This window comes from Salvelinus fontinalis, chromosome 14 (assembly GCF_029448725.1).
Source record: "Salvelinus fontinalis isolate EN_2023a chromosome 14, ASM2944872v1, whole genome shotgun sequence".
Taxonomy (NCBI): Eukaryota; Metazoa; Chordata; class Actinopteri; order Salmoniformes; family Salmonidae; genus Salvelinus; species Salvelinus fontinalis.
This window is the reverse complement of record NC_074678.1, coordinates 9043006-9069737: the sequence shown is the minus strand read 5'-3', so window position 1 is coordinate 9069737 and position 26732 is coordinate 9043006. Positions and strand designations below refer to the sequence as shown.

Here is a 26732-nt window from a genome sequence, read left to right as displayed (position 1 = left end):
TAGCAGTTGGCAAGACAACACAAACAGATCTGGGACCAGGCTAGGAAATGACCATAGCAGTTGGCAAGACAACACAAACAGATCTGGGACCAGGCTAGGTAATGACCATAGCAGTTGGCAAGACAACACAAACAGATCTGGGACCAGGCTAGGTAATGACCATAGCAGTTGGCAAGACAACACAAACAGATCTGGGACCAGGCTAGGTAATGACCATAGCAGTTGGCAAGACAACACAAACAGATCTGGGACCAGGCTAGGTAATGACCATAGCAGTTGGCAAGACAACACAAACAGATCTGGGACCAGGCTAGGTAATGACCATAGCAGTTGGCAAGACAACACAAACAGATCTGGGACCAGGCTAGGTAATGACCATAGCAGTTGGCAAGACAACACAAACAGATCTGGGACCAGGCTAGGGGACTGCATGGGCTCCTACTAAGACCATAATATATCTGGAGTTTAAATCAGGTGCTCTTCTTTGCGAACCTTTTCAGTCATGAGGTAAAAATATAAACCTTATCATCTTTGATGCTTGGCTAGAATATAATTATGTCTCTAAGATAATGTATGATAATGTATTATAGTGTATTATAGTACATTATAGAACTCATAAATCACATTTTATTTGTCACATGCACCGAAAACAACAGGTAGACCTTACAGTGAAATGCTTACTTACAAGCCCTTAACCAACAATGCAGTTTTAAGAAAATACCTAAAAAAGTAAGAATAACAAATAATTAAAGAGCAGCAGTAAATAACAATAGTGGGGCTATATACAGGGTATTACGGTACAGAGTCAATGTGGAGGCTATATACAGGGTGTTACGGTACAGAGACAATGTGGAGGTTATATACAGGGTATTACGGTACAGAGTCAATGTGGAGGCTATATACAGGGTGTTACGGTACAGAGTCAATGTGGAGGCTATATACAGGGGGGACCGGTACAGAGTCAATGTGAAGGCTACATACAGGGTATTACAGTACAGAGTCAATGTGGAGACTATATACAGGGTGTTACGGTACAGAGTCAATGTGGAGGCTATATACAGGGTATTACGGTACAGAGTCAATGTGGAGGCTCTATACCGGGTGTTACGGTACAGAGTCAATGTGGAGGCTATATACAGGGGGTACCGGTTCAGAGTCAATGTGGAGGCTATATACAGGGGGTACCGGTACAGAGTCAATGTGGAGGCTATATATTTGTAAGTCGCTCTGGATAAGAGCGTCTGCTAAATGACTTAAATGTAAATATATACAGGGGGTACCGGTACAGAGTCAATGTGGAGGCTATATACAGGGGGTACCGGTACAGAGTCAATGTGGAGGCTATATACAGGGGGTACCGGTACAGAGTCAATGTGGAGGCTATATACAGGGTGTTACGGTACAGAGTCAATGTGGAGGCTATATACAGGGGGTACCGGTACAGAGTCAATGTGGAGGCTATATACAGGGTGTTACGGTACAGAGTCAATGTGGAGGCTATATACAGGGGGTACCGGTGTCGAGGTAATATGTACATGTAGGTAGAGTTATTAAAGTGGCTATGCATAGATGATAACAGAGAGTAGCAGCAGCGTAGTGGGGGGTGTGGGGGTGTGGGGGTGTGGGGGGTGTGGGGGTGCAATGCAAATAGTACAGTATGATAATGCTTGTATTTTGCTCTGTTTTCCACCAGGCCATCTATGGTAAGCTGTTTGTCTGGGTGGTGGAGAAGATCAACAAAGCTGTGTTCAAGCCTCCTCCTGAGGACACTAAATACGTCAGACAATCTATCGGACTACTGGACATCTTCGGCTTCGAGAACTTCAACAAGAACAGGTCTGTACCGTCACAAAATAATTCATTCATTCCCACAGGGGGAATTAGGGTTGCAAAATTCCATTAACTTTTCAAAAAATTCCCCGGATTTCTTGAAAAAATTGACACAATGTATTTTACAATAGATATATTTAATTTGTTTTTAATCCCATCCTTCAGCTACCATCAACATCTCCCATCTATCTCTGAATCCCATCCAGTTTGATTTCTATTTGCCATATATTTAACTGTACAACATATAACTGTGCTGTTTGAATCCTGCGTTGTTTTGCGTATCGGTTCATAAACCATGTGCCATGGAATCGGTACATTGAAAATCTATTTTGCAATTTATGCAGCACAGCTGTCTGTTTATGTCTTTAATCTATCTCCCTAACGTCAGTCAGCCTTTATGTCTTTAATCTATCTCCCTAAAGTCAGTCAGCCTTCATGTCTTTAATCTATCTCCCTAACGTCAGTCAGCCTTTATGTCTTTAATCTATCTCCCTAAAGTCAGTCAGCCTTTATGTCTTTAATCTATCTCCATAACGTCAGTCAGCGTTCATGTCTTTAATCTATCTCCCTAACGTCAGTCAGCCTTTATGTCTTTAATCTATCTCCCTAAAGTCAGTCAGCCTTCATGTCTTTAATCTATCTCCCTAACTTCAGTCAGCCTTTATCTCTTTAATCTATCTCCCTAAAGTCAGTCAGCCTTTATGTCTTTAATCTATCTCCCTAACGTCAGTCAGCCTTTATGTCTTTAATCTATCTCCCTAACGTCAGTCAGCCTTTATGTCTTTAATCTATCTCCCTAAAGTCAGTCAGCCTTTATGTCTTTAATCTATCTCCCTAACGTCAGTCAGCCTTTATGTCTTTAATCTATCTCCCTAACGTCAGTCAGCCTTTATGTCTTTAATCTATCTCCCTAACGTCAGTCAGCCTTTATGTCTTTAATCTATCTCCCTAACGTCAGTCAGCCTTTATGTCTTTAATCTATCTCCCTAACGTCAGTCAGCCTTTATGTCTTTAATCTATCTCCCTAACGTCAGTCAGCTTTTGACTTTAGTCACCGTCCTAAAGTGTGCCGAACCAATCTATTGATTATTGTGTGGTTCGTTTGCTCGTTTCGTTACAGTTTTGAGCAGCTGTGCATCAACTTCGCCAACGAGCAGCTGCAGCAGTTCTTTGTGAAGCATGTCTTCAAGCTGGAGCAGGATGAGTACGCCCGCGAGAACATCGTCTGGAAGCACATCGAATACAACGACAACCAGAGAACACTGGACGTGCTGGCAAACAAGTCTCTTAACATCCTGGCACTTATCGACGAGGAGAGCAACTTCCCCAAGGTACCTAGCCTCCGCCCTGCACTTTAAATCTGCGTCTCAAATGGCTCCATATTCCCTATATAGTGCACTACTATAGGGCCCATAGGGCTCTGGTCAACTGTAGTTTACTAAGTACGGAATAGGGTGCCATTTGGGACGCAAATTAATTCAGTGACACTTAAACTACTTTTTTGGTTGTTGTTCCCCAATTATACTGTGCTCTGAAGTACCCACCTCATGTGCAACTGGTTGTAAGGCCTATGATCTTATTCGGTCTTTCCCAATAGCCCCTATGAGGCCATTCCGAGTGAGGCCCCGTGATAGACTAGCGTCCTGTCTAGGTGGTGTACTCGTACAGACTGGCGTCCTGTCTAGGTGGTGTACTTGTACAGACTACCGTCCTGTCTAGGTGGTGTACTTGTACAGACTAGCGTCCTGTCTAGGTGGTGTACTCGTACAGACTAGCGTCCTGTCTAGGTGGTGTACTCGTACAGACTGGCGTCCTGTCTAGGTGGTGTACTCGTACAGACTGGCGTCCTGTCTAGGTGGTGTACTTGTACAGACTAACGTCCTGTCTAGGTGGTGTACTCGTACAGACTAGCGTCCTGTCTAGGTGGTGTACTTGTACAGACTACCGCCCTGTCTAGGTGGTGTACTTGTACAGACTAGCGTCCTGTCTAGGTGGTGTACTCGTACAGACTAGCGTCCTGTCTAGGTGGTGTACTTGTACAGACTAGCGTCCTGTCTAGGTGGTGTACTCGTACAGACTACCGTCCTGTCTAGGTGGTGTACTTGTACAGACTGGCGTCCTGTCTAGGTGGTGTACTTGTACAGACTGGCGTCCTGTTTAGGTGGTGTACTTGTACAGCCTGGCGTCCTGTCTAGGTGGTGTACTCATACAGACTGGCGTCCTGTCTAGGTGGTGTACTTGTACAGACTAGCGTCCTGTCTAGGTGGTGTACTTGTACAGACTGGCGTCCTGTCTAGGCGGTGTACTCGTACAGACTGGCATCCTGTCTAGGTGGTGTACTTGTACAGACTGGCGTCCTGTCTAGGTGGTGTACTCGTACAGACTAGCGTCCTGTCTAGGTGGCGTACTCGTACAGACTGGCGTCCTGTCTAGGTGAGGTACTCGTACAGACTGGCGTCCTGTCTAGGTGGTGTACTCGTACAGACTGGCGTCCTGTCTAGGTGGTGTACTTGTACAGACTAGCATCCTGTCTAGGCGGTGTACTTGTACAGACTGGCGTCCTGTCTAGGTGGTGTACTTGTGCAGACTGGCGTCCTGTCTAGGTGGTGTACTTGTACAGACTAGCGTCCTGTCTAGGTGGTGTACTTGTACAGACTAGCGTCCTGTCTAGGTAGTGTACTCGTACAGACTGGCGTCCTGTCTAGGTGGTGTACTTGTACAGACTAGCGTCCTGTCTAGGTGGTGTACTCGTACAGACTACCGTCCTGTCTAGGTGGTGTACTTGTACAGAGTGGCGTCCTGTCTAGGTGGTGTACTTGTACAGACTGGCGTCCTGTCTAGGCGGTGTACTTGTACAGCCTGGCGTCCTGTCTAGGTGGTGTACTCGTACAGACTGGCGTCCTGTCTAGGTGGTGTACTTGTACAGACTGGCGTCCTGTCTAGGTGGTGTACTTGTACAGACTGGCGTCCTGTCTAGGCGGTGTACTCGTACAGACTGGCGTCCTGTCTAGGTGGTGTACTTGTACAGACTGGCGTCCTGTCTAGGTGGTGTACTCGTACAGACTGGCGTCCTGTCTAGGTGGCGTACTCGTACAGACTGGCGTCCTGTCTAGGTGAGGTACTCGTACAGACTGGCGTCCTGTCTAGGTGGTGTACTTGTACAGACTGGCGTCCTGTCTAGGTGGTGTACTTGTACAGACTAGCATCCTGTCTAGGTGGTGTACTTGTACAGACTGGCGTCCTGTCTAGGTGGTGTACTTGTGCAGACTGGCGTCCTGTCTAGGTGGTGTACTTGTACAGACTAGCGGCCTGTCTAGGTGGTGTACTTGTACAGACTGGCGTCCTGTCTAGGTGGTGTACTCGTACAGACTACCGTCCTGTCTAGGTGGTGTACTTGTACAGACTGGCGTCCTGTGTAGGTGGTGTACTTCTACATCAAGCTGCCTCAAACTGCAGAAACAAGAAATAGTCTCTGACGCTATGGGCCGTTCTGGCTCGGACAAGTGGAAAGGTCCTAACGCTTTGGTTCTTTGTTCTGTTGTGTGTGTGCGTGTGTGTGTGTGTGTGTGTGTGTGTGTGTGTGTGTGTGTGTGTGTGTGCGCGCGCGTGTGTGTGTAGGGTACAGATACCACCATGATCAACAAGATGAACCAGGTACATGGGAAGGGCGATGTCTACATCCCCCCTAAAAACAACCATGACACTCAGTTTGGAATCCAGCATTTCGCCGGGGTGGTCCACTACGATTCAAAAGGTATTCCAAAAGATTATTCAAAGACGCAAACAGTGTATTTCTAGACTCTAAACTGTAATGACAGAGTTTGTACCTGTGTTGGATTGACAACCACTTTACTTATTTCAACCTGCCCCACTATTTGTGTTTGATATGATCATTATAAAATCTGTATAATGTAGGATCCGTCCCAAAATGGCACCCTATTCCCTATTAGCCCTGGTCAAAAGTAGTGCACTATGTAGGGAATAGGGTGCCATTTGGGACAAGCACTAGTATCGTCTCATGTTGTTATTTAGGTTTCCTTGAGAAGAACAGAGATGCTCTGAGCACTGACCTCATCCAGCTGGTGGAGAAATCGTCCAATAAGATGCTAAAGCAGGCATTCCAGAACGAGCTCTCCTCCAATGGCGAGATGGCCAGCGCCAACCCCAAGATGACCATCACTCCCAAGAACTCTCTACGGGTCAGTGGAACCCTGGGAACCCCGTGGAAAGAGGCCTGGGAAACCCTGGAGCAGCTTCTATATAACACAGATACCCAGCGGTCAAAGCTGCTTCATTGTTTTTCCTATATCGATTGTTTTCAGTGTAAACTTCAACGACTAAAACCAGTTATAAAGTATGTAGAAAGGATAATGGAGCTATATATATGTATGTATATATATATATATATATATATATATATATATATATATATATATATATATATATATATATATATATATATATATATATATATATATATATATAAATATACAATCCCCCAAATAAAAACTAGACAGTCAGGGAGAATCAAAAATCCCCAAAATGTCATGACATGGGGCCACCATTTGATTTTGTTTCATGTTTGAGTCACTCAGATACAGTAGCATAAGAACATGGCATCATGTGTAGAATTGCAGGACATTTGCATTTGAACTGCATATTTTCTCTCAGCCCCATGACAAAATGTGTAGAATTGCAGAAAATTTGCTTTAAAACTGCACGTTTTCCCTCAGCACATGACAAAATGTGTATAATTGCAGGAAATTAGCTTTAAAACTGCATATTTTCCCTCAGCCCATGACAAAATGTGTAGAATGGCAGGAAATATGCTTTTAAACTGCATAGTTTCTCTCAGCCATGACAAAATGTGTAGAATTGCAGGAAATGTGCTTTTAATCTGCATATTTTCTCTCAGTCCCATCACAAAATGTGTAGAGTTGCAGGAAACTAGCTTTAAAACTGTAAAAAATATATATAATCTCAGCCTCATGGTAAACATGTAGAATTGCAGGAAATTTGCTTTAAAATAACTACATTTTAGAGTCACTCCGATACAGTAGCATAAGAATACACTCTGTCTCTCTGTCTCTGTCTCTCTCTCTGTCTCTCTGTTGCTGTCTCTCTGTTTCTCTCTCTCTCTCGTAGTAACCAAAAAAGTGCTAAACAAATAATAATAGATTTTAGATTTTAGATTCTTCAAAGTAGCCACTCTTTGCCTTGATGACAGCTTTAGACACTCATGGCATTCTCTCAACCAGCTTCACCTGGAATGCTTTTCCAACAGTCTTGAAGGAATTCCCACATATGCTGAGCACTTGTTGGCGGCTTTTCCTTCACTCTGCTGTCCAACTCATCGCAAGCATCTCAATTGGGTTGAGGTCAGGTGATTTTGGAAGCCAGGTCATCTGATGCAGCACTCAATTGGATTGAGGTCAGGTGATTTTGGAAGCCAGGTCATCTCATGCAGCACTCCATCACTCTCATTCTTGGTCAAATAGCCCTTACACAGCCTGGAGGTGTGTTCGGTCATTGTCCTCTTGAAAAACAAATGATAGTCCCACTAAGCGCAAACCAGATGGGATGGCGTATCACTGCAGAATGCTGTGGTAGCCATGCTGGTTAAGTGTGCCTTAAATTCTAAATAAATCACAGGCAGTGTCACCAGCAAAGCAACCCCACACCATCACACCTCCTCCTCCATGCTTCAAGGTGGGAACCACACATGCGGAGATCATCCATTCACCTACTCTGCGTCTCACAAAGACACGGCAGTTGGAACCAAAAGGACAGATTTTCACTGGTCTGATGTTCATTGCTCGTGTTTCTTGGCCCAAGTAAGTCTCTTCTTATTATTGGTGTCCTTTAGTGGTGGTTTCTTTGCAGCAATTTGACCATGAAGGCCTGATTCACGCAGCCTCCTCTGAACAGTTGATGTTGAGATGTGTCTGTTACTTGAACTCTGTGAAGCATTTATTTGGGCTGCAATCTGAGGTTGCAGTTAGTAAACTGCTATGATCTTATCCTTTGCAGCAGAGGTAACTCTGGGTCTTCCTTCCCTGTGGCGGTCCAGTTTCATCATAGCTCTTGATGGTTTTTGCGACTGCACTTGAAGAAACTTTCAAAGTTCTTGAAATGTTTCGTATTGACTGACCTTCATGTCTTAAAGTAATGATGGACTGTCATTTCTCTTTCCTTGTTTGAGCTGTTCTTGCCATAATATGGACTTGGTCTTTTACCAAATAGGTCTATCTTCTGTATACCAGCCCTACCTTGTCACGACACAACTGATTAGCTCAAACACATTAAGAAGGAAAGAAATTCCACAAATGAACTTTTAACAAGGCACACCTGCTAATTGAAATGCATTCCAGGTGACTACCTCATGAAGCTGGTTGAGAGAATGCCAAGAGTGTGCAAAGCTGTCATCAAGGCAAAGAGTGGCTACTTTGAAGAATCTAAAATCTAAAATATATTTTGATTTGTTTAACACTTATTTTTGGTTACTCCATGATTCCATCTGTGTTATTTCATAGTTGTGATGTCTTCACTATTATTCTACAATGTAGAAAATAGTAAAAATAAAGAAAAACCCTGGAATGAGTAGGTGTGTCCAAACATTTGACTGGTAGTGTATATTCTGTATACTGTATATATTTCTGTCTTGATATATTTCACTCTCTTTCTTTCTCTACAGCAGCAAACGGTGGATACCAAGAAGCGTGCTCCTACGTTGAGTGGCCAGTTCCGTCAGTCCCTAGACGCCCTGATGAAGACCCTGACAGTCTGCCAGCCCTACTTCATACGCTGCATCAAACCCAACGACTTCAAGAAGCCTATGGTATGTCAGAAGTCCTATTCAATTAGGGATAATATGTATTTATGTGGTTTTAATACGGTCACCTTAATAAACTATGACAGATGTTTTGAAATGTTTGTCACTCATAGTAACTGTCCAGTAAAAAAAAAAATCACACTTTTAAAAGTTCATATTCTCTTAACTCATACCCAAATAAGGTTGTCGACTCATCCTATACTTGTATTTCTGGCCAAAGCATAAATTGGAGAAAAAAAGACTCCTAAATCCACACCTCAAACTTGTATCTCAAACAGACTGTTTTCAAAAATTTCATCATAGAACATGATGTCATGTTGGCTCATTGGCTGAGCTGGCCAATCAACGGTCTACTCACATTAATATTTTTAATGACCATTATATGCCCACACCATTCTGTTGTTGGGGTACGCCCACACCTTTCTGTTGTTGGGGTACGACCTACACCATTCTGTTGCTGGGGTACGTCCACACCATTCTGTTGTTGGGGTACGACCACACCATTCTGTTGTTGGGGTACGCCCACACCTTTCTGTTGTTGGGGTACGCCCACACCTTTCTGTTGTTGGGGTACAAACCACACCTTTCTGTTGTTGGGGTACATCCACACCATTCTGTTGTTAGGGTACGTCCACACCATTCTGTTGTTGGGGTACGACCACACCATTCTGTTGTTGGGGTACGACCACACCATTCTGTTGTTGGGGTACGCCCACACCTTTCTGTTGTTGGGGTACGCCCACACCTTTCTGTTGTTGGGGTACAAACCACACCTTTCTGTTGTTGGGGTACATCCACACCATTCTGTTGTTAGGGAACGTCCACACCATTCTGTTGTTGGGGTACGACCACACCATTCTGTTGTTGGGGTACGACCACACCATTCTGTTGCTGGGGTACGACCACACCATTCTGTTGTTGGGGTACGACCACACCATTCTGTTGTTGGGGTACGACCACACCATTCTGTTGCTGGAGTACAACCACACCATTCTGTTGTTGGGGTACGACCACACCATTCTGTTGCTGGGGTACGACCACACCATTCTGTTGCTGGGGTACGACCACACCATTCTGTTGTTGGGGTACGCCCACACCATTCTGTTGTTGGGGTACGACCACACCATTCTGTTGTTGGGGTACGACCACACCATTCTGTTGCTGGGGTACGACCACACCATTCTGTTGCTGGGGTACGACCACACCATTCTGTTGTTGGGGTACGCCCACACCATTCTGTTGTTGGGGTACGACCACACCATTCTGTTGTTGGGGTACGCCCACACCTTTCTGTTGTTGGGGTACGACCTACACCATTCTGTTGCTGGGGTACGTCCACACCATTCTGTTGTTGGGGTACGACCACACCATTCTGTTGTTGGGGTACGCCCACACCTTTCTGTTGTTGGGGTACAAACCACACCTTTCTGTTGTTGGGGTACAAACCACACCTTTCTGTTGTTGGGGTACATCCTCACCATTCTGTTGTTAGGGTACGTCCACACCATTCTGTTGTTAGGGTACGTCCACACCATTCTGTTGTTGGGGTACGACCACACCATTCTGTTGTTGGGGTACGACCACACCATTCTGTTGTTGGGGTACGACCACACCATTCTGTTGTTGGGGTACGACCACACCATTCTGTTGCTGGGGTACGACCACACCATTCTGTTGCTGGGGTACGACCACACCATTCTGTTGTTGGGGTACGCCCACACCATTCTGTTGCTGGGGTACGACCACACCATTCTGTTGTTGGGGTACGACCACACCATTCTGTTGTTGGGGTACGACCACACCATTCTGTTGTTGGGGTACGACCACACCATTCTGTTGTTGGGGTACGACCACACCATTCTGTTGTTGGGGTACGACCACACCGTTCTGTTGTTGGGGTACGACCACACCGTTCTGTTGTTGGGGTACGACCACACCGTTATGTTGTTGGGGTACAACCACACCATTCCAACACAGAAAAGCTGCTTTTGAACATACTCAATTACCATATTTCACTCATATCGTAATAATTAAATATTGGTCATATTTCATAGAAATCTGGACAAAATTGATAGTTACTTTAACATCCATTTTTATCTCAAACTGCTTCTCCTATGAGACCATCCCACTGGCCTAAAGATGGACTGTAGGCTTCCCTGTTTTAGCTGTTTGACAGGGATCTGTGTTTGCTTCCCCGTTTTAGCTGTTTGACAGGGATCTGTTTCTGCTTCCCTGTTTTAGCTGTTTGACAGGGATCTGTGTTTGCTTCCCTGTTTTAGCTGTTTGACAGGGATCTGTGTATGCTTCCCCGTTTTAGCTGTTTGACAGGGATCTGTTTCTGCTTCCCTGTTTTAGCTGTTTGACAGGGATCTATGTTTGCTTCCCTGTTTTAGCTGTTTGACAGAGATCTGTGTATGCTTCCCTGTTTTAGCTGTTTGACAGGGATCTGTGTTTGCTTCCCTGTTTCAGCTGTTTGACAGGGATCTGTGTTTGCTTCCCTGTTTTAGCTGTTTGACAGGGATCTGTGTTTGCTTCCCTGTTTTAGCTGTTTGACAGGGATCTGTGTTTGCTTCCCTGTTTTAGCTGTTTGACAGGGATCTGTGTTTGCTTCCCTGTTTTAGCTGTTTGACAGGGATCTGTGTTTGCTTCCCTGTTTTAGCTGTTTGACAGGGATCTGTGTTTGCTTCCCCGTTTTAGCTGTTTGACAGGGATCTGTGTTTGCTTCCCTGTTTCAGCTGTTTGACAGGGATCTGTGTCTGCTTCCCTGTTTTAGCTGTTTGACAGGGATCTGGGTATGCTTCCCTGTTTTAGCTGTTTGACAGGGATCTGTGTTTGCTTCCCTGTTTTAGCTGTTTGACAGGGATCTGTGTTTGCTTCCCTGTTTTAGCTGTTTGACAGGGATCTGTGTTTGCTTCCCTGTTTTAGCTGTTTGACAGGGATCTGTGTTTGCTTCCCTGTTTTAGCTGTTTGACGGGGATCTGTGTATGCTTCCCTGTTTTAGCTGTTTGACAGGGATCTGTGTTTGCTTCCCTGTTTTAGCTGTTTGACAGGGATCTGTGTATGCTTCCCTGTTTTAGCTGTTTGACAGGGATCTGTGTTTGCTTCCCTGTTTTAGCTGTTTGACAGGGATCTGTGTATGCTTCCCTGTTTTAGCTGTTTGACAGGGATCTGTGTTTGCTTCCCCGTTTCAGCTGTTTGACAGGGATCTGTGTTTGCTTCCCTGTTTTAGCTGTTTGACAGGGATCTGTGTTTGCTTCCCTGTTTCAGCTGTTTGACAGGGATCTGTGTCTGCTTCCCTGTTTTAGCTGTTTGACAGGGATCTGTGCATGCGTCAGCTGCGTTACTCTGGGATGATGGAGACCATCAAGATCAGGAAGGCTGGCTATCCTATCCGCTACACCTTCGATGAGTTCCTGGAGCGATACCGCGTGCTTCTCAAAAGCAGCCTCTGTGACCCCAAAGTGGTGAGAAGAAATGTTGCTGTTGATATTGTTGTTGTTGATATTGTTGTTGTTGATATTGTTGTTGTTGATATTGTTGTTGTTCATTGCGTCACTGCAACTTTGCTCCATCTTGTGGCTCAACCACAGAAACCGTGTTTGTTGTTTACCCTCACTAGGGGGTGTGGGACGCTAGATTCCAGTGAAATTGCATAGCGCCAAATTCAAAAACAGAAATATTAATTATAAAAATTCATGAAACATACAAGGGTTATACATGGGTTTAAAGATACACTTCTTGTTAATCCAACTACGGTGTCAGATTTCAAAAAGGCTTTACGGCGAAAGCAAACCATGCGATTATCTGAGAACAGCGCCCAGCAGATAAATCATTACAAACAGTTAGCAGCCAAGAAGAGGAGTAACAAAAGTCAGAAATAGCGATAAAATGTATCCCTTACCTTTGATGATCTTCATATGGTTGCACTCCCAAGACTCCATGTTACACAATAAATGTTTGTTTTGTTCGATAAAGTTCGTCAATTCAAAAATCTTAGTTTTGTTGGTGCGTTTTGTTCGATAAAGTTCGTCAATTCAAAAACCTCTGTTTTGTTGGCGCGTTTTGTTCGATAAAGTTCGTCTTTATATTCAGTTTTGTTGGTATATTTAGTTTTGTTGGTATATTTAGTTTTGTTGGTATATTTAGTTTTGTTGGCGCGTTTTGTTCGATAAAGTCCCTCTTTATGTCCAAAAACCTCTGTTTTGTTGGTATATTTAGTTTTGTTGGTGCGTTTTCTTCAGCAATCCATTGGAGCAAAGCGCGGTCACAACAGACAGATGAAAAATCTAAAAAGTACCAGAAACGTTCGTAGAAACATGTCAAACGATGTTTAAAATCAATCCTCAGATTGTTTTTGTCATAAATAATCAATAATATTTCAATTGGACAAAAGCTTCGTCAATCGGAAAGGAGAAACAAGAAAGGTGCTCTCCCGATCAGGCGCTGGACTCATGTCTGGAAATTTCCACTGTCCACTCATCGAAAAGTGCTGTATCTCCCTCATTTTTCAGAGTAAAAGCCTGAAACAATGCCTAAAGACTGGCCACATGTAGAGGAAGCCACAGAGGTCGCGAACTGGGTCCTAAGTCTTTGTATGGTGGATAGGCTTTCAATGGAAAAACAGCCTTTCAAAATAATAGTACTTCCTGGATGGATTTTCCTCAGGTTTTCGCCTGCCATATCAGTTCTGTTATACTCACAGACATTATTTTAACCATTTTGCGAACTTTAGAGTGTTTTCTATATGTATATCCTAGCTCCTGGGCCTGAGTAGCAGGCAGTTTACTTTGGGCACGCTTTTCATCCAAAATTCCGAATGCTGCCCCCTACCCTAGTGAGGTTTTACAGCGATTTGAGATTATTTACGAAATGAATAGTATTATTGTTATTATTATTATTATTATTGTTGTTATTGTTGTTGTTATGGTTATTGTTGTTATTAGTATTGTGATATTAAATATGATCGCCAATTAGCTTCATAACGTGGCATGTAAAGAAAATGTATATTTTTCCCAGGAATCTCCACAGAAATGCGCTGAATGGATCTGTGAGACTGTTCTTGCTGGACAAGATGGTGACTGGAAGACTGGCAAGACAAAGATATTTCTGAAGGTAACCATCCATTTCTGCTGACCTCTCACAGATAACTCTAATCTCTAAATAGTATGGTTGTCCAGGTTCCAGGTTTAAAGAATGAAGGAGTGGTTGATGGATGGATGGATGGATGCTAGGATGGATGGATGGATGGTAGAATGAATGGATGGTAGGATGGATGGTTGGATGGTAGGATGGATGGTAGGATGGTTGGTTGTGTGGTAGGATGGATGGTAGAATGGATGGATGGTAGAATGGATGGATGGTAGAATGGATGGATGGATGGATGGATGGATGCTAGGATGGATGGATGCTAGGATGGATGGATGCTAGGATGGATGGATGCTAGGATAGATGCTAGGATGGATGGTAGGATGGATACTAGGATGGATGGTAGGATGGATGGATGGATGGTAGGATGGATGGACGGTATGATGGATGGATGGTAAGATGGATGGATGGTAGGATGGATGGATTGATTGATTGATGGGTAGATGGATGGATGGATTGATTAATTGATTGATTGAGCTTTCCAATCCTCTAATCTCAGGACTTCCATGACACTATGCTGGAGCTGGAGAGAATGAAGGAGTTGAATGAGAAAGCCCTTCTGATACAGAGGGTCCTGCGAGGCTACAAACATCGGTATGATATAGGGCCAAGCAACTCTACATAAACTCTACATAGAGCCATATGACCCCTGGTCAAAAGTAATGCATTATATAGGGAATAGGGGTGCCGCTGTGGATGTAGGCTATTGTAGTCTTGTGATGTGACAGTCCATTGAGATGTCTTTGTCTTCTATATGTTACCCTGCAGGAGACAGTTCCTGAGACAGAAGTCCTCTGCGCTGGTCCTTCAGAAAAACTGGAGAGGATACAAAGGCCGAAAGCTCTACAGAGTCGTGAGTTACCGGCTGTTAACGTCTTCCATATAGAGATCCAAGAAAATATATAATGACGAACATAAACGTACCGAAAACATATTACAAGACTGTTAAGAACGTTTAACAGGAAACATATGCGTAGTCAAAACCTGTTAGAATAAAACAGACAACGTGTTTATGGCCTTCTCTCCTCCAGGTCCAGCTGGGTTTTGCTCGTCTGCAGGCGAAGGCCCGAGCCCGCCAGCTTCAGCACCATTACCAGCAGGAGAGGGCTGCTGCGGTCCGGCTACAGGCACAGACACGGGGGTACCTGGCCAGGAAGGAGTGGCAGAGGAAGAGGCAAGCGGTGATCCTCTTGCAGGCTAACTCCAGGGGAATGCTGGCTAGGAAACAAGTGAAAAAGATGAAGAGAGACGTAAGATAAGCTCTCTTCCTCCCTCACCTTTTCAAGATGACATGTTCACTGTATAGTGTGTATTTCTTGATAATAAATGTAGTCACTCTGTTAGGTATGTTCTTGCTCTTTGGGGGGTCTAGGCAGGGTTACTTTAAAACACTTTGCGACAACTGTTGTTGTAAAAGGGCTTCATAAATACATTTGATGGATTGATCGCTTAATAACTGACTGTTTGATTTATTTCTGATCAGCATCGTGAGGAGAAACTTGATTGATTGATTTAATCAATCAATAATTAAATCTAACTAAGTGACTCATTCATCAGTTATTGACTGTGTTTCTGAACTCCTGTTCATCCTAGATGTTCCTGTCCGCTAAGGAGCGTCGTGAGGAAGAGTTGGCGGCCCTGGAGAGGCAAAGACGTTTAGACCAGGTGCTCCGGCAGAAGAAAGAGAAGGAGGCCAGCACCCAATCAGAATCAATCACAGCACAGGAAATGGTGGACGACATCTTCGGGTTCCTGCCCAATATGGTGGGAGGGCAGGAGGGACAAGCTCCTGCTGGATTCAAGGTTAATAAGGACCTCTATAATAGATGTAGTAAGATGCTTTGTGGTAAAATACTGTAGCATCCCTGAAGGGTTGATGAGTCCAACCTACAGATTTAGCAAACTAGAGGTGCTGCTTTCAAATGTTGCTTTGTTATCACAGTCTTTTTGTCCCCAAGTGCACCCTCTAGATTGTTTTACTCTGTGGTCCATCCCCCTTTGATGATGCTTCCAACCCTTGTAATACCATGCTACAGTCCCATAGCCTTGTTAAACCACATTCTGTTTTTGTCAAGGACCTCACGAGACCTCACAGTCACAATATCCATCATCTCTGTTTCTTCTTCTTCAGGACCTGGAGAAGCAGGGAGAGAGGACCAGACCAGAGGAGGTGGATCTGGACGACCTGCCCATGGTAGAGGACATCCCCGAGGAGGACTACGACGACCTGGATGAGTATTCCTTCTCCAAGTTTGCCTCGATGTACTTCCAGGGCGCTGCCACGCCAACACACATCCGCCAGAGGCTCAGACAGCCACTGCTCTACCACGAAGACGAAGGAGATGTTGTGGTAAATCCCATTTTTAAAAAAATATATATTTTTATGAGAGAGTTCAGCAAAACCCTACCCAATAGAACCACCATCTTGGCACAGAGTTCGCCTTGTCGAAGTGACCGGTACATTGAATAAAACTGTCTGTGCCGTCACAGTGTCCTTCATTGTTGTGAAATCAAAAGGTTTTTTGAACTCATAGTCTTTTATAATCCTCACACTTTCGGAGGCTTTCCTGAACCCAGCTTTCAATGTTTCTTAAAATAACCCATTATTTAATAACAGTAAATACTGTATGTTTCACTTACTTTAACTTCTTCCTTTTTTTTTGACTGCGATCATCTGTTTGATGAACATTAATAAAAACGTTTAAATAAAAAATTGTTCACAGAAAAATAAATAGTCAATCCATCGATGTGTTGTCTCTCTCTCTCTCTACAGGCCTCCATGACAGTCTGGTGGATCATCCTGAGGTTCATAGGGGACCTGCCGGAGCCCAAGCTGGTGCAGGGCCAGGGGGCCAGGGGCCTCAGGGGGTCAAACATGGTTAACAGCTCCCTGGATCAGGACCTGGCCTTGAGACAGGACAGGAGGCTGAGCCACATGGTGGGCCTGGATCAGGTGGGTACCACTGGGATTAGCCCAAGTAGGACAAGAAAAACAGCAGAATGATGAACGGCATTTTTATTTAATATTTCTACTCTTTTTCTCTGCAGTTTCAGTGAATGTTCTCCTTTGATCATGTCTCCACTATAAGGTTAATGAATTCATGTATTTTATAGAGGGTTCTGAGGAACCAGAAAAACCGCAAGGTCTCCACAGTACCAGAGGAACCCGCTTCTAAAGGGAGGAAGGGTTCCACCTTTACGGACCTGCTGTCCCGGAACCGCAAGGCGTCTGCCAAGCCCGACGAGGTGATTTACAGAGCTTTATTCTCTAGGTCACACACACACACACACACGCGCACACACGCACACACACACACACACACACACACACACACACACACACACACACACACACACACACACACACACACACTGATACGTTTCTTCATCTGTTGACAATTATAACCTCTGACCTGGAGGGCCCACAGTCCAAACGTCCATTTTTGGCACGCTGATTGGCTGAAAGGAATGGCCTTTTTTTTTTTTTTACACCAGGACTAAGCGTAATCTGTGTCCGGGAAACCACCCCAATAAAGCCTGACCGTTTACTTCCCTTGTGGTCCTCAGGTGATACTGAACCGGAAGGGTTCCTCGGCTGTAGACGCGACGCCCCGAGCCAGGAAGGGTTCTACGTTCACCAACATGCTGAGTGGGGGCAGAAAGACCTCTTCCATCCCTGGGGAGGTCCCAGCCTCTCCCTCTAGGGGCATGAGGAAACCTTCTATCATCCAGGAGGAGGTGAGACTGAGAACTGGGTCTGAAATGGCACCCTATTGCCTATATAGTGCACTATTTGGCCCTTGTCAATAGTGCACTATATAGGGAATAGGGTGCCATAGGGTCCTTGTCAAAAGTAGTGCACTATATAGGGAATAGGGTGCCATAGGGTCCTTGTCAAAAGTAGTGCACTATATAGGGAATAGGGTGCAATAGGGTCCTTGTCAAAAGTAGTGCACTATATAGGGAATAGGGTGCCATTTAGGACTAAAACTGAGCACAGATCAAGAGGCCCAGTAAAACCACAACAGTGTCCACAATATCTAGACCAACATTAACATGTGGCGACAGCCGGGTAGCCTCGAGGTCAGAGAGGCGGCATGAAACAATAGAGTCATCTTTATGATGGTGTTGTGTCCCCCAGTCAGAGGAAGGAGAAGAGGTTTCCAAGCCGCCCACTGTGCAAACCATCAGTGAGGAGGACGAGATACTGGTAGGAGAGGGACCCACCCTCGACCGGCCAATGACTGCTCTGGAAAAGCTGCACGTCATCGTGGGTTACGCCATCGTCAGAAGAGACCTCAGGTGTGTGGCTCAGCTGTGGCTCTGGCTGCTCTTTGCCCTCTCTTTCCTCTCCCTCTCTCTATCCTCTCCCTCTCTCTTTCCTCAACCTCTCTCTCCCCTCTCCCTCTTTCTGTCCTCTCCCTCTCTCTATCCTCTCCCTCTCTCTTGCCTCAACCTCTCTCTTCCCTATCCCTCTCTCTGTCCTCTCCCTCTCTCTTGCCTCAACCTCTCTCTTCCCTCTCCCTCTCTCTGTCCTCTCCCTCTCTCTTTCCTCTCCCTCTCTCTTGCCTCTCCCTCTCTCTTTCCTCTCCCTCTCTCTTGCCTCTCCCTCTCTCTTTCCTCTCCCTCTCTCTTTCCTCTCCCTCTCTTTGTCCTCTCCCTCTCTCTTTCCTCTCCCTCTCTCTTTCCTCTCCCTCTCTCTTGCCTCTCCCTCTCTCTTGCCTCTCCCTCTCTCTTGCCTCTCCCTCTCTCTTGCCTCTCCCTCTCACTTTCCTCTCCCTCTCCCTCTCTCTTGCCTCTCCCTCTCTCTTGCCTCTCCCTTTCGCTTTCCTCTCCCTCTCTTTCCTCAACCTCTCTCTTGCCTCTCCCTTTCGCTTTCCTCTCCCTCTCTCTTTCCTCAACCTCTCTCTTGCCTCTCCCTCTCCCTCTCTCTTGCCTCTCCCTTTCGCTTTCCTCTCCCTCTCTCTTTCCTCAACCTCTCTCTATCCTCTCCCTCTCTTTCCTCTCCCTCTCTTTCCTCTCCCTCTCTCTTTCCTCTCCCTCTCTCTCTCCTCTCTCTATAAATCTCTCTATCCTCTCCCTCTCTCTTTCCTCTCCCTCTCTTTCCTCTCCCACTCTTTCCTCTCCCTCTCTCTTTGCCCTCTCTATCCTCACCCTCTCTCTTTAACCTATTTCCTCTCCCTCTCTCCTCCCTCTGTTCCTCTGTTTTCTCCATGTAGAGATGAGATCTATTGTCAGATCTGTAAGCAGCTGCAGGAGAACGGGAACCGCAGTAGTTTCTACCGAGGTTGGATCCTTCTGTCCATCTGTCTGGGGATCTTCCCCCCCACTGAACGCTTTATCAAGGTAGGTCCTCCCTCCTGTCTGGGGATCTTCCCCCCCACTGAACGCTTCATCAAGGTAGGTCCTCCCTCCTGTCTGGGGATCTTCCCCCCCACTGAACGCTTCATCAAGGTAGGTCCTCCCTCCTGTCCTTGCAGATAAAAGGCTGTGCGTGATGACGTAGTGCACATAAAAATTACTTTTACGGTTAAGTTCCGTAAATAAAATACAAGTTAAATGGGTTTCCATCGCTTTTTCAGAATCTGCTGATGGATTTGTCCGAAGAAACATTTAGTTATATAGCGAATATGCCCACTCTTGTCTTGGCACTGCGTTCTAGCCAACACCTTGCAGATATTCAGTGCGGGTAGGCTAGCCTAAATGATGAGATTATGATGGACAAAAAAAGTGAGAATGGTTACATTAGTTAAACGGCAGCCCAACATCGATCATCACCAGAATAAGACCCTCGATACTTATTGGAAAGGAGCATCAAGCTCGTCACCGTGACCTTTCACCTCCCTGTGAAGTTGATCAGAACTCGTTTCATCTGTAGCCTAATAAACTGCATGCTTTCCCGAGTCGTAGTGGGAGGAGCACACAATATATCATCACGTGACTCCAACTTTACTTCCACATGATGGTTATTATATCAATATTTCTGCATAAAGCCGTTTCCACCGCCACTTCTCGCATTACTAATTCTACCGACACTAAAATATCTCACCTTGTCTAGCGTGTTATGTCGACATTTGGTTGGAAAGTTTACAGCCATCAGGCACGTCGTGACATTTGGTTGGAAAGTTTACAGCCATCAGGCACGTCGTGACTTTTGGTTGGAAAGTTTACAGCCGTCAGGCACGTCGTGACATTTGGTTGGAAAGTTTACAGCCATCAGGCACGTCGTGACATTTGGTTGGAAAGTTTACAGCCATCAGGCACGTCGTGACATTTGGTTGGAAAGTTTACAGCCATCAGGCACGTCGTGACTTTTGGTTGGAAAGTTTACAGCCATCAGGCACGTCGTGACATTTGGTTGGAAAGTTTACAGACATCAGGCACGTCGTGACATTTGGTTGGAAAGTTTACAAACATCAGGCACGTCATGACAATTGGTTGGAAAGTTTACAGCCATCAGGCACGTCGTGACATTTGGTTGGAAAGTTTACAGCCATCAGGCACGTCGTGACATTTGGTTGGAAAGTTTACAGCCATCAGGCACGTCGTGACTTTTGGTTGGAAAGTTTACAGCCATCAGGCACGTCGTGACATTTGGTTGGAAAGTTTACAGCCATCAGGCACGTCGAGACATTTGGTTGGAAAGTTTACAGCCATCAGGCACGTCGTGACATTTGGTTGGAAAGTTTACAGCCATCAGGCACGTCGTGACATTTGGTTGGAAAGTTTACAGCCATCAGGCACGTCGTGACTTTGTTTTTATCCAATTTGTAATTTACTCGCTTAAATTAAAAAGGTTGGATGGAAACCAGGTTAGTGAATGATTTACGCAAAGTATGAGTTGCCCATGCTTATCACAACTCTAAGTGGACCCATGCTTATCATAACTCTGAATGGACCCATGCTTATCACAACTCTGAATGGACCCATGCTTATCACAACTCTGAATGGACCCATGCTTATCACAACTCTGAATGGACCAATGCTTATCACAACTCTAAATGGACCCATGCTTATCACAACTCTGAATGGACCCATGCTTATCATAACTCTGAATGGACCAATGCTTATCACAACTCTGAATGGACCCATGCTTATCACAACTCTAAATGGACCCATGCTTATCACAACTCTAAATGGACCAATGCTTATCACAAATCTAAATGGACCCATGCTTATCACAACTCTGAATGGACCAATGCTTATCACAACTCTGAATGGACCCATGCTTATCACAACTCTGAATGGACCAATGCTTATCACAACTCTGAATGGACCAATGCTTATCACAACTCTGAATGGGCCAATGCTTATCACAACTCTGAATGGACCAATGCTTATCACAACTCTGAATGGACCAATGCTTATCACAACTCTGAATGGACCCATGCTTATCACAACTCTGAATGGACCCATGCTTATCACAACTCTGAATGGACCCATGCTTATCACAACTCTGAATGGGCCAATGCTTATCACAACTCTGAATGGACCAATGCTTATCACAACTCTAAGTGGACCCATGCTTATCACAACTCTGAATGGACCCATGCTTATCACAACTCTGAATGGACCCATGCTTATCACAACTCTGAATGGACCCATGCTTATCACAACTCTAAATGGACCCATGCTTATCACAACTCTGAATGGACCCATGCTTATCACAACTCTAAATGGACCCATGCTTATCACAACTCTAAATGGACCCATGCTTATCACAACTCTGAATGGACCCATGCTTATCACAACTCTGAATGGACCCATGCTTATCATAACTCTAAATGGACCCATGCTTATCACAACTCTGAATGGACCCATGCTTATCACAACTCTGAATGGACCCATGCTTATCACAACTCTGAATGGACCCATGCTTATCACAACTCTGAATGGACCCATGCTTATCACAACTCTGAATGGACCCATGCTTATCACAACTCTGAATGGACCCATGCTTATCACAACTCTGAATGGACCCATGCTTATCACAACTCTGAATGGACCCATGCTTATCACAACTCTGAATTGACCCATGCTTATCATAACTCTGAATTGACCCATGCATTATATAGTCTAGATCAATAAGGTCCTACATTGACTGATCACTCACTCTCTCTCCCTTCCTACAGTTCCTCCAGAGCTTTATCCGCTTCGGCCCGATGGGCTACGCCCCCTACTGTGCCAAGAGACTGAGACGCACCGTAGCCAATGGGGTTAGAGGAGAGCCTCCGAGCTGGCTGGAACTAGAGGTGAGAGGGAACTAGGGATATCATTTTTTTTATTTTTCAAATCTTGACGTTTAAACAGCCATTTATTTTAGCATTCATACATTGAAATGATAACCTACTTACTGCTGCCCCCAACCCAATCAGCAACAATGGTATTTAATGCCGTTTTAGGGGTTCTCTGCTGTGGGCCTCTCCTACATGTTCTCAGTGGTCAGTACATGGGACTTCATGTCCCACTTCTCATCAATGCGATGACTCATTGCTCGTGACTCGTGATGTATGACAGCGTGTACATAGACGTAACGATGTTGGAGAGCTCGTTCTTTGTACACTTTCTCTGGCCGGGGTCGTCACAAATTTTCAACATCTTGTAGTCTGGTTCTAGATATGCCATCAGGGCATTGAAGCAGAAATCCTCTACCATTGACAATAGTTGCATATCAACTGTGCAATCATTTGTTGATCGGGGTCTGTTAGTGGTAGTTTGGTGATCAGGGCCTGTTAGTGGTAGTTTGGGACCTGTTAGTGGTAGTTTGGGGCCTGTTAGTGGTAGTTTGGTGATCAGGGCCTGTTAGTGGTAGTTTGGTGATCAGGGACCTGTTAGTGGTAGTTTGGGGCCTGTTAGTGGTAGTTTGGGGCCTGTTAGTGGTAGTTTGGTGATCAGGACCTGTTAGTGGTAGTTTGGGGCCTGTTAGTGGTAGTTTGGGGCCTGTTAGTGGTAGTTTGGTGATCAGGACCTGTTAGTGGTAGTTTGGGACCTGTTAGTGGTAGTTTGGGGCCTGTTAGTGGTAGTTTGGTGATCAGGACCTGTTAGTGGTAGTTTGGTGATCAGGGCCTGTTAGTGGTAGTTTGGTGATCAGGGCCTGTTAGTGGTAGTTTGGTGATCAGGGACCTGTTAGTGGTAGTTTGGTGATCAGGACCTGTTAGTGGTAGTTTGGGGCCTGTTAGTGGTAGTTTGGGACCTGTTAGTGGTAGTTTGGTGATCAGGGCCTGTTAGTGGTAGTTTGGTGATCAGGGCCTGTTAGTGGTAGTTTGGTGATCAGGACCTGTTAGTGGTGGTTTGGTGATCAAGGCCTGTTAGTGGTAGTTTGGGACCTGTTAGTGGTAGTTTGGTGATCAGGGCCTGTTAGTGGTAGTTTGGGACCTGTTAGTGGTAGTTTGGGGCCTGTTAGTGGTAGTTTGGTGATCAGGGCCTGTTAGTGGTAGTTTGGGACCTGTTAGTGGTAGTTTGGTGATCAGGGCCTGTTAGTGGTAGTTTGGTGATCAGGGCCTGTTAGTGGTAGTTTGGTGATCAGGACCTGTTAGTGGTAGTTTGGTGATCAGGGCCTGTTAGTGGTAGTTTGGTGATCAGGGCCTGTTAGTGGTAGTTTGGGGCCTGTTAGTGGTAGTTTGGTGATCAGGACCTGTTAGTGGTAGTTTGGTGATCAGGGCCTGTTAGTGGTAGTTTGGTGATCAGGGCCTGTTAGTGGTAGTTTGGGGCCTGTTAGTGGTAGTTTGGGGCCTGTTAGTGGTAGTTTGGGGCCTGTTAGTGGTAGTTTGGGACCTGTTAGTGGTAGTTTGGTGATCAGGGCCTGTTAGTGGTAGTTTGGGCCCTGTTCGTGGTAGTTTGGTGATCAGGGTCTGTTAGTGGTAGTTTGGGGCCTGTTAGCTGTAGTTTGGTGATCAGGGTCTGTTAGTGGTAGTTTGGGGCCTGTTAGTGGTAGTTTGGGGCCTGTTAGTGGTAGTTTGGTGATCAGGGTCTGTTAGTGGTAGTTGGGGCCTGTTAGCTGTAGTTTGGTGATCAGGACCTGTTAGTGGTAGTTTGGGGCCTGTTAGTGGTAGTTTGGTGATCAGGGCCTGTTAGTGGTAGTTTGGTGATCAGGACCTGTTAGTGGTAGTTTGGGACCTGTTAGTGGTAGTTTGGTGATCAGGGCCTGTTAGTGGTAGTTTGGTGATCAGGGCCTGTTAGTGGTAGTTTGGGGCCTGTTAGTGGTAGTTTGGTGATCAGGGCCTGTTAGTGGTAGTTTGGTGATCAGGGCCTGTTAGTGGTAGTTTGGTTATCAGGACCTGTTAGTGGTAGTTTGGGGCCTGTTAGTGGTAGTTTGGTGATCAGGTCCTGTTAGTTGTAGTTTGGGGATCAGGGCCTGTTAGTGGTAGTTTGGTGATCAGGGCCTGTTAGTGGTAGTTTGGTGATCAGGACCTGTTAGTGGTAGTTTGGGGCCTGTTAGTGGTAGATTGGTGATCAGGGCCTGTTAGTGGTAGTTTGGGGCCTGTTAGTGGTAGTTTGGGACCTGTTAGTGGTAGTTTGGTGATCAGGGCCTGTTAGTGGTAGTTTGGGACCTGTTAGTGGTAGTTTGGTGATCAAGGCCTGTTAGTGGTAGTTTGGGCCCTGTTAGTGGTAGTTTGGTGATCAGGGTCTGTTAGTGGTAGTTTGGGGCCTGTTAGTGGTAGTTTGGTGATCAAGGCCTGTTAGTGGTAGTTTGGGCCCTGTTAGCTGTAGTTTGGTGATCAAGGCCTGTTAGTGGTAGTTTGGGCCCTGTTAGCTGTAGTTTGGTGATCAGGACCTGTTAGTGGTAGTTTGGGGTCTGTTAGTGGTAGTTTGGTGATCAGGGCCTGTTAGTGGTAGTTTGGGGCCTGTTAGTGGTAGATTGGTGATCAGGGCCTGTTAGTGGTAGTTTGGGGCCTGTTAGTGGTAGTTTGGTGATCAGGGCCTGTTAGTGGTAGTTTGGTTATCATGACCTGTTAGTGGTAGTTTGGGGCCCGTTAGTGGTAGATTGGTGATCAGGGCCTGTTAGTGGTAGTTTGGTGATCAGGACCTGTTAGTGGTAGTTTGGGGCCTGTTAGTGGTAGTTTGGTGATCAGGGCCTGTTAGTGGTAGTTTGGTGATCAGGACCTGTTAGTGGTAGTTTGGTGATCAGGGCCTGTTAGTGGTAGTTTGGTGATCAGGACCTGTTAGTGGTAGTTCAGGGCCTGTTAGTGGTAGTTTGGTGATCAGGGCCTGTTAGTGGTAGTTTGGTGATCAGGACCTGTTAGTGGTAGTTCAGGGCCTGTTAGTGGTAGTTTGGTGATCAGGACCTGTTAGTGGTAGTTTGGGACCTGTTAGTGGTAGTTTGGGGCCTGTTAGTGGTAGTTTGGTGATCAGGACCTGTTAGTGGTAGTTTGGTGATCAGGACCTGTTAGTGGTAGTTTGGTGATCAGGGACCTGTTAGTGGTAGTTTGGGGCCTGTTAGTGGTAGTTTGGTGATCAGGACCTGTTAGTGGTAGTTTGGGTCCTGTTAGTGGTAGTTTGGTGATCAGGACCTGTTATTGGTAGTTTGGTGATCAGGGCCTGTTAGTGGTAGTTTGGGGATCAGGACCTGTTAGTGGTAGTTTGGTGATCAGGACCTGTTAGTGGTAGTTTGGGGCCTGTTAGTGGTAGTTTGGTGATCAGGGCCTGTTAGTGGTAGTTTGGTGATCAGGGTCTGTTAGTGGTAGTTTGGGGCCTGTTAGTGGTAGTTTGGGGCCTGTTAGTGGTAGTTTGGGGCCTGTTAGTGGTAGTTTGGGGCCTGTTAGTGGTAGTTTGGGGCCTGTTAGTGGTAGTTTGGGGCCTGTTAGTGGTAGTTTGCTGATCAGGGCCTGTTAGTGGTAGTTTGAGGCCTGTTAGTGGTAGTTTGGTGATCAGGACCTGTTAGTGGTAGTTTGGGGCCTGTTAGAGGTAGTTTGGTGATCAGGACCTGTTAGTGGTAGTTTGAGGCCTGTTAGTGGTAGTTTGGTGATCAGGACCTGTTAGTGGTAGTTTGGTGATCAGGGTCTGTTAGTGGTAGTTTGGTGATCAAAGGCCTGTTAGTGGTGGTTTGGTGATCAGGGCCTGTTAGTGGTAGTTTGGTGATCAAAGGCCTGTTAGTGGTAGTTTGGGGCCTGTTAGTGGTAGTTTGGTGATCAGGGCCTGTTAGTGGTAGTTTGGTGATCAGGGGCTGTTAGTGGTAGTTTGGTGATCAGGACCTGTTAGTGGTAGTTTGGTGATCAAGGCCTGTTAGTGGTAGTTTGGGGCCTGTTAGTGGTAGTTTGGTGATCAGGACCTGTTAGTGGTAGTTTGGGGCCTGTTAGTGGTAGTTTGGTGATCAGGGCCTGTTAGTGATAGTTTGGTGATCAGGGCCTGTTAGTGGTAGTTTGGGGCCTGTTAGTGGTAGTTTGGTGATCAGGGGCTGTTAGTGGTAGTTTGGTGATCAGGGCCTGTTAGTGGTAGTTTGGTGATCAGGGCCTGTTAGTGGTAGTTTTGGACCTGTTAGTGGTAGTTTGGTGATCAGGGCCTGTTAGTGGTAGTTTGGGGCCTGTTAGTGGTAGTTTGGTGATCAGGACCTGTTAGTGGTAGTTTGGTGATCAGGGCCTGTTAGTGGTAGTTTAGTGATCAGGGACCTGTTAGTGGTAGTTTGGGGCCTGTTAGTGGTAGTTTGGGGCCTGTTAGTGGTAGTTTGGTGATCAGGGTCTGTTAGTGGTAGTTTGGGACCTGTTAGTGGTAGTTTGGTGATCAGGACCTGTTAGTGGTAGTTTGGGGCCTGTTAGTGGTAGTTTGGTGATCAGGGTCTGTTAGTGGTAGTTTTGGACCTGTTAGTGGTAGTTTGGTGATCAGGGCCTGTTAGTGGTAGTTTGGGGCCTGTTAGTTGTAGTTTGGGGATCAGGGCCTGTTAGTGGTAGTTTGGTGATCAGGGCCTGTTAGTGGTAGTTTGGTGATCAGG

At 45.7% G+C, this 26732-nt stretch overlaps 1 protein-coding gene across 3 annotated transcripts in view; it reads left to right on the top strand.

Moving 5' to 3' along the window:
* Positions 1-26732, top strand: part of LOC129869462 (unconventional myosin-VIIa) — a 100731-nt gene that overhangs the window by 20514 nt on the left and 53485 nt on the right. For 2 of the 3 annotated variants that reach the window (XM_055943908.1, XM_055943911.1), the window contains 18 exons: positions 1694-1836; positions 2951-3161; positions 5449-5584; positions 5863-6029; positions 8525-8668; positions 11968-12126; positions 13679-13774; positions 14307-14401; positions 14576-14660; positions 14839-15057; positions 15401-15610; positions 15939-16157; positions 16581-16760; positions 16922-17053; positions 17375-17545; positions 17949-18109; positions 19027-19153; positions 21940-22059. In XM_055943908.1, coding sequence (XP_055799883.1) covers positions 1694-1836; positions 2951-3161; positions 5449-5584; positions 5863-6029; positions 8525-8668; positions 11968-12126; positions 13679-13774; positions 14307-14401; positions 14576-14660; positions 14839-15057; positions 15401-15610; positions 15939-16157; positions 16581-16760; positions 16922-17053; positions 17375-17545; positions 17949-18109; positions 19027-19153; positions 21940-22059 — 2775 coding nt within the window. The remainder of the gene's footprint in view (positions 1-1693; positions 1837-2950; positions 3162-5448; positions 5585-5862; positions 6030-8524; positions 8669-11967; positions 12127-13678; positions 13775-14306; positions 14402-14575; positions 14661-14838; positions 15058-15400; positions 15611-15938; positions 16158-16580; positions 16761-16921; positions 17054-17374; positions 17546-17948; positions 18110-19026; positions 19154-21939; positions 22060-26732) is intronic. The other variant, XM_055943909.1, reaches the window with a different exon arrangement.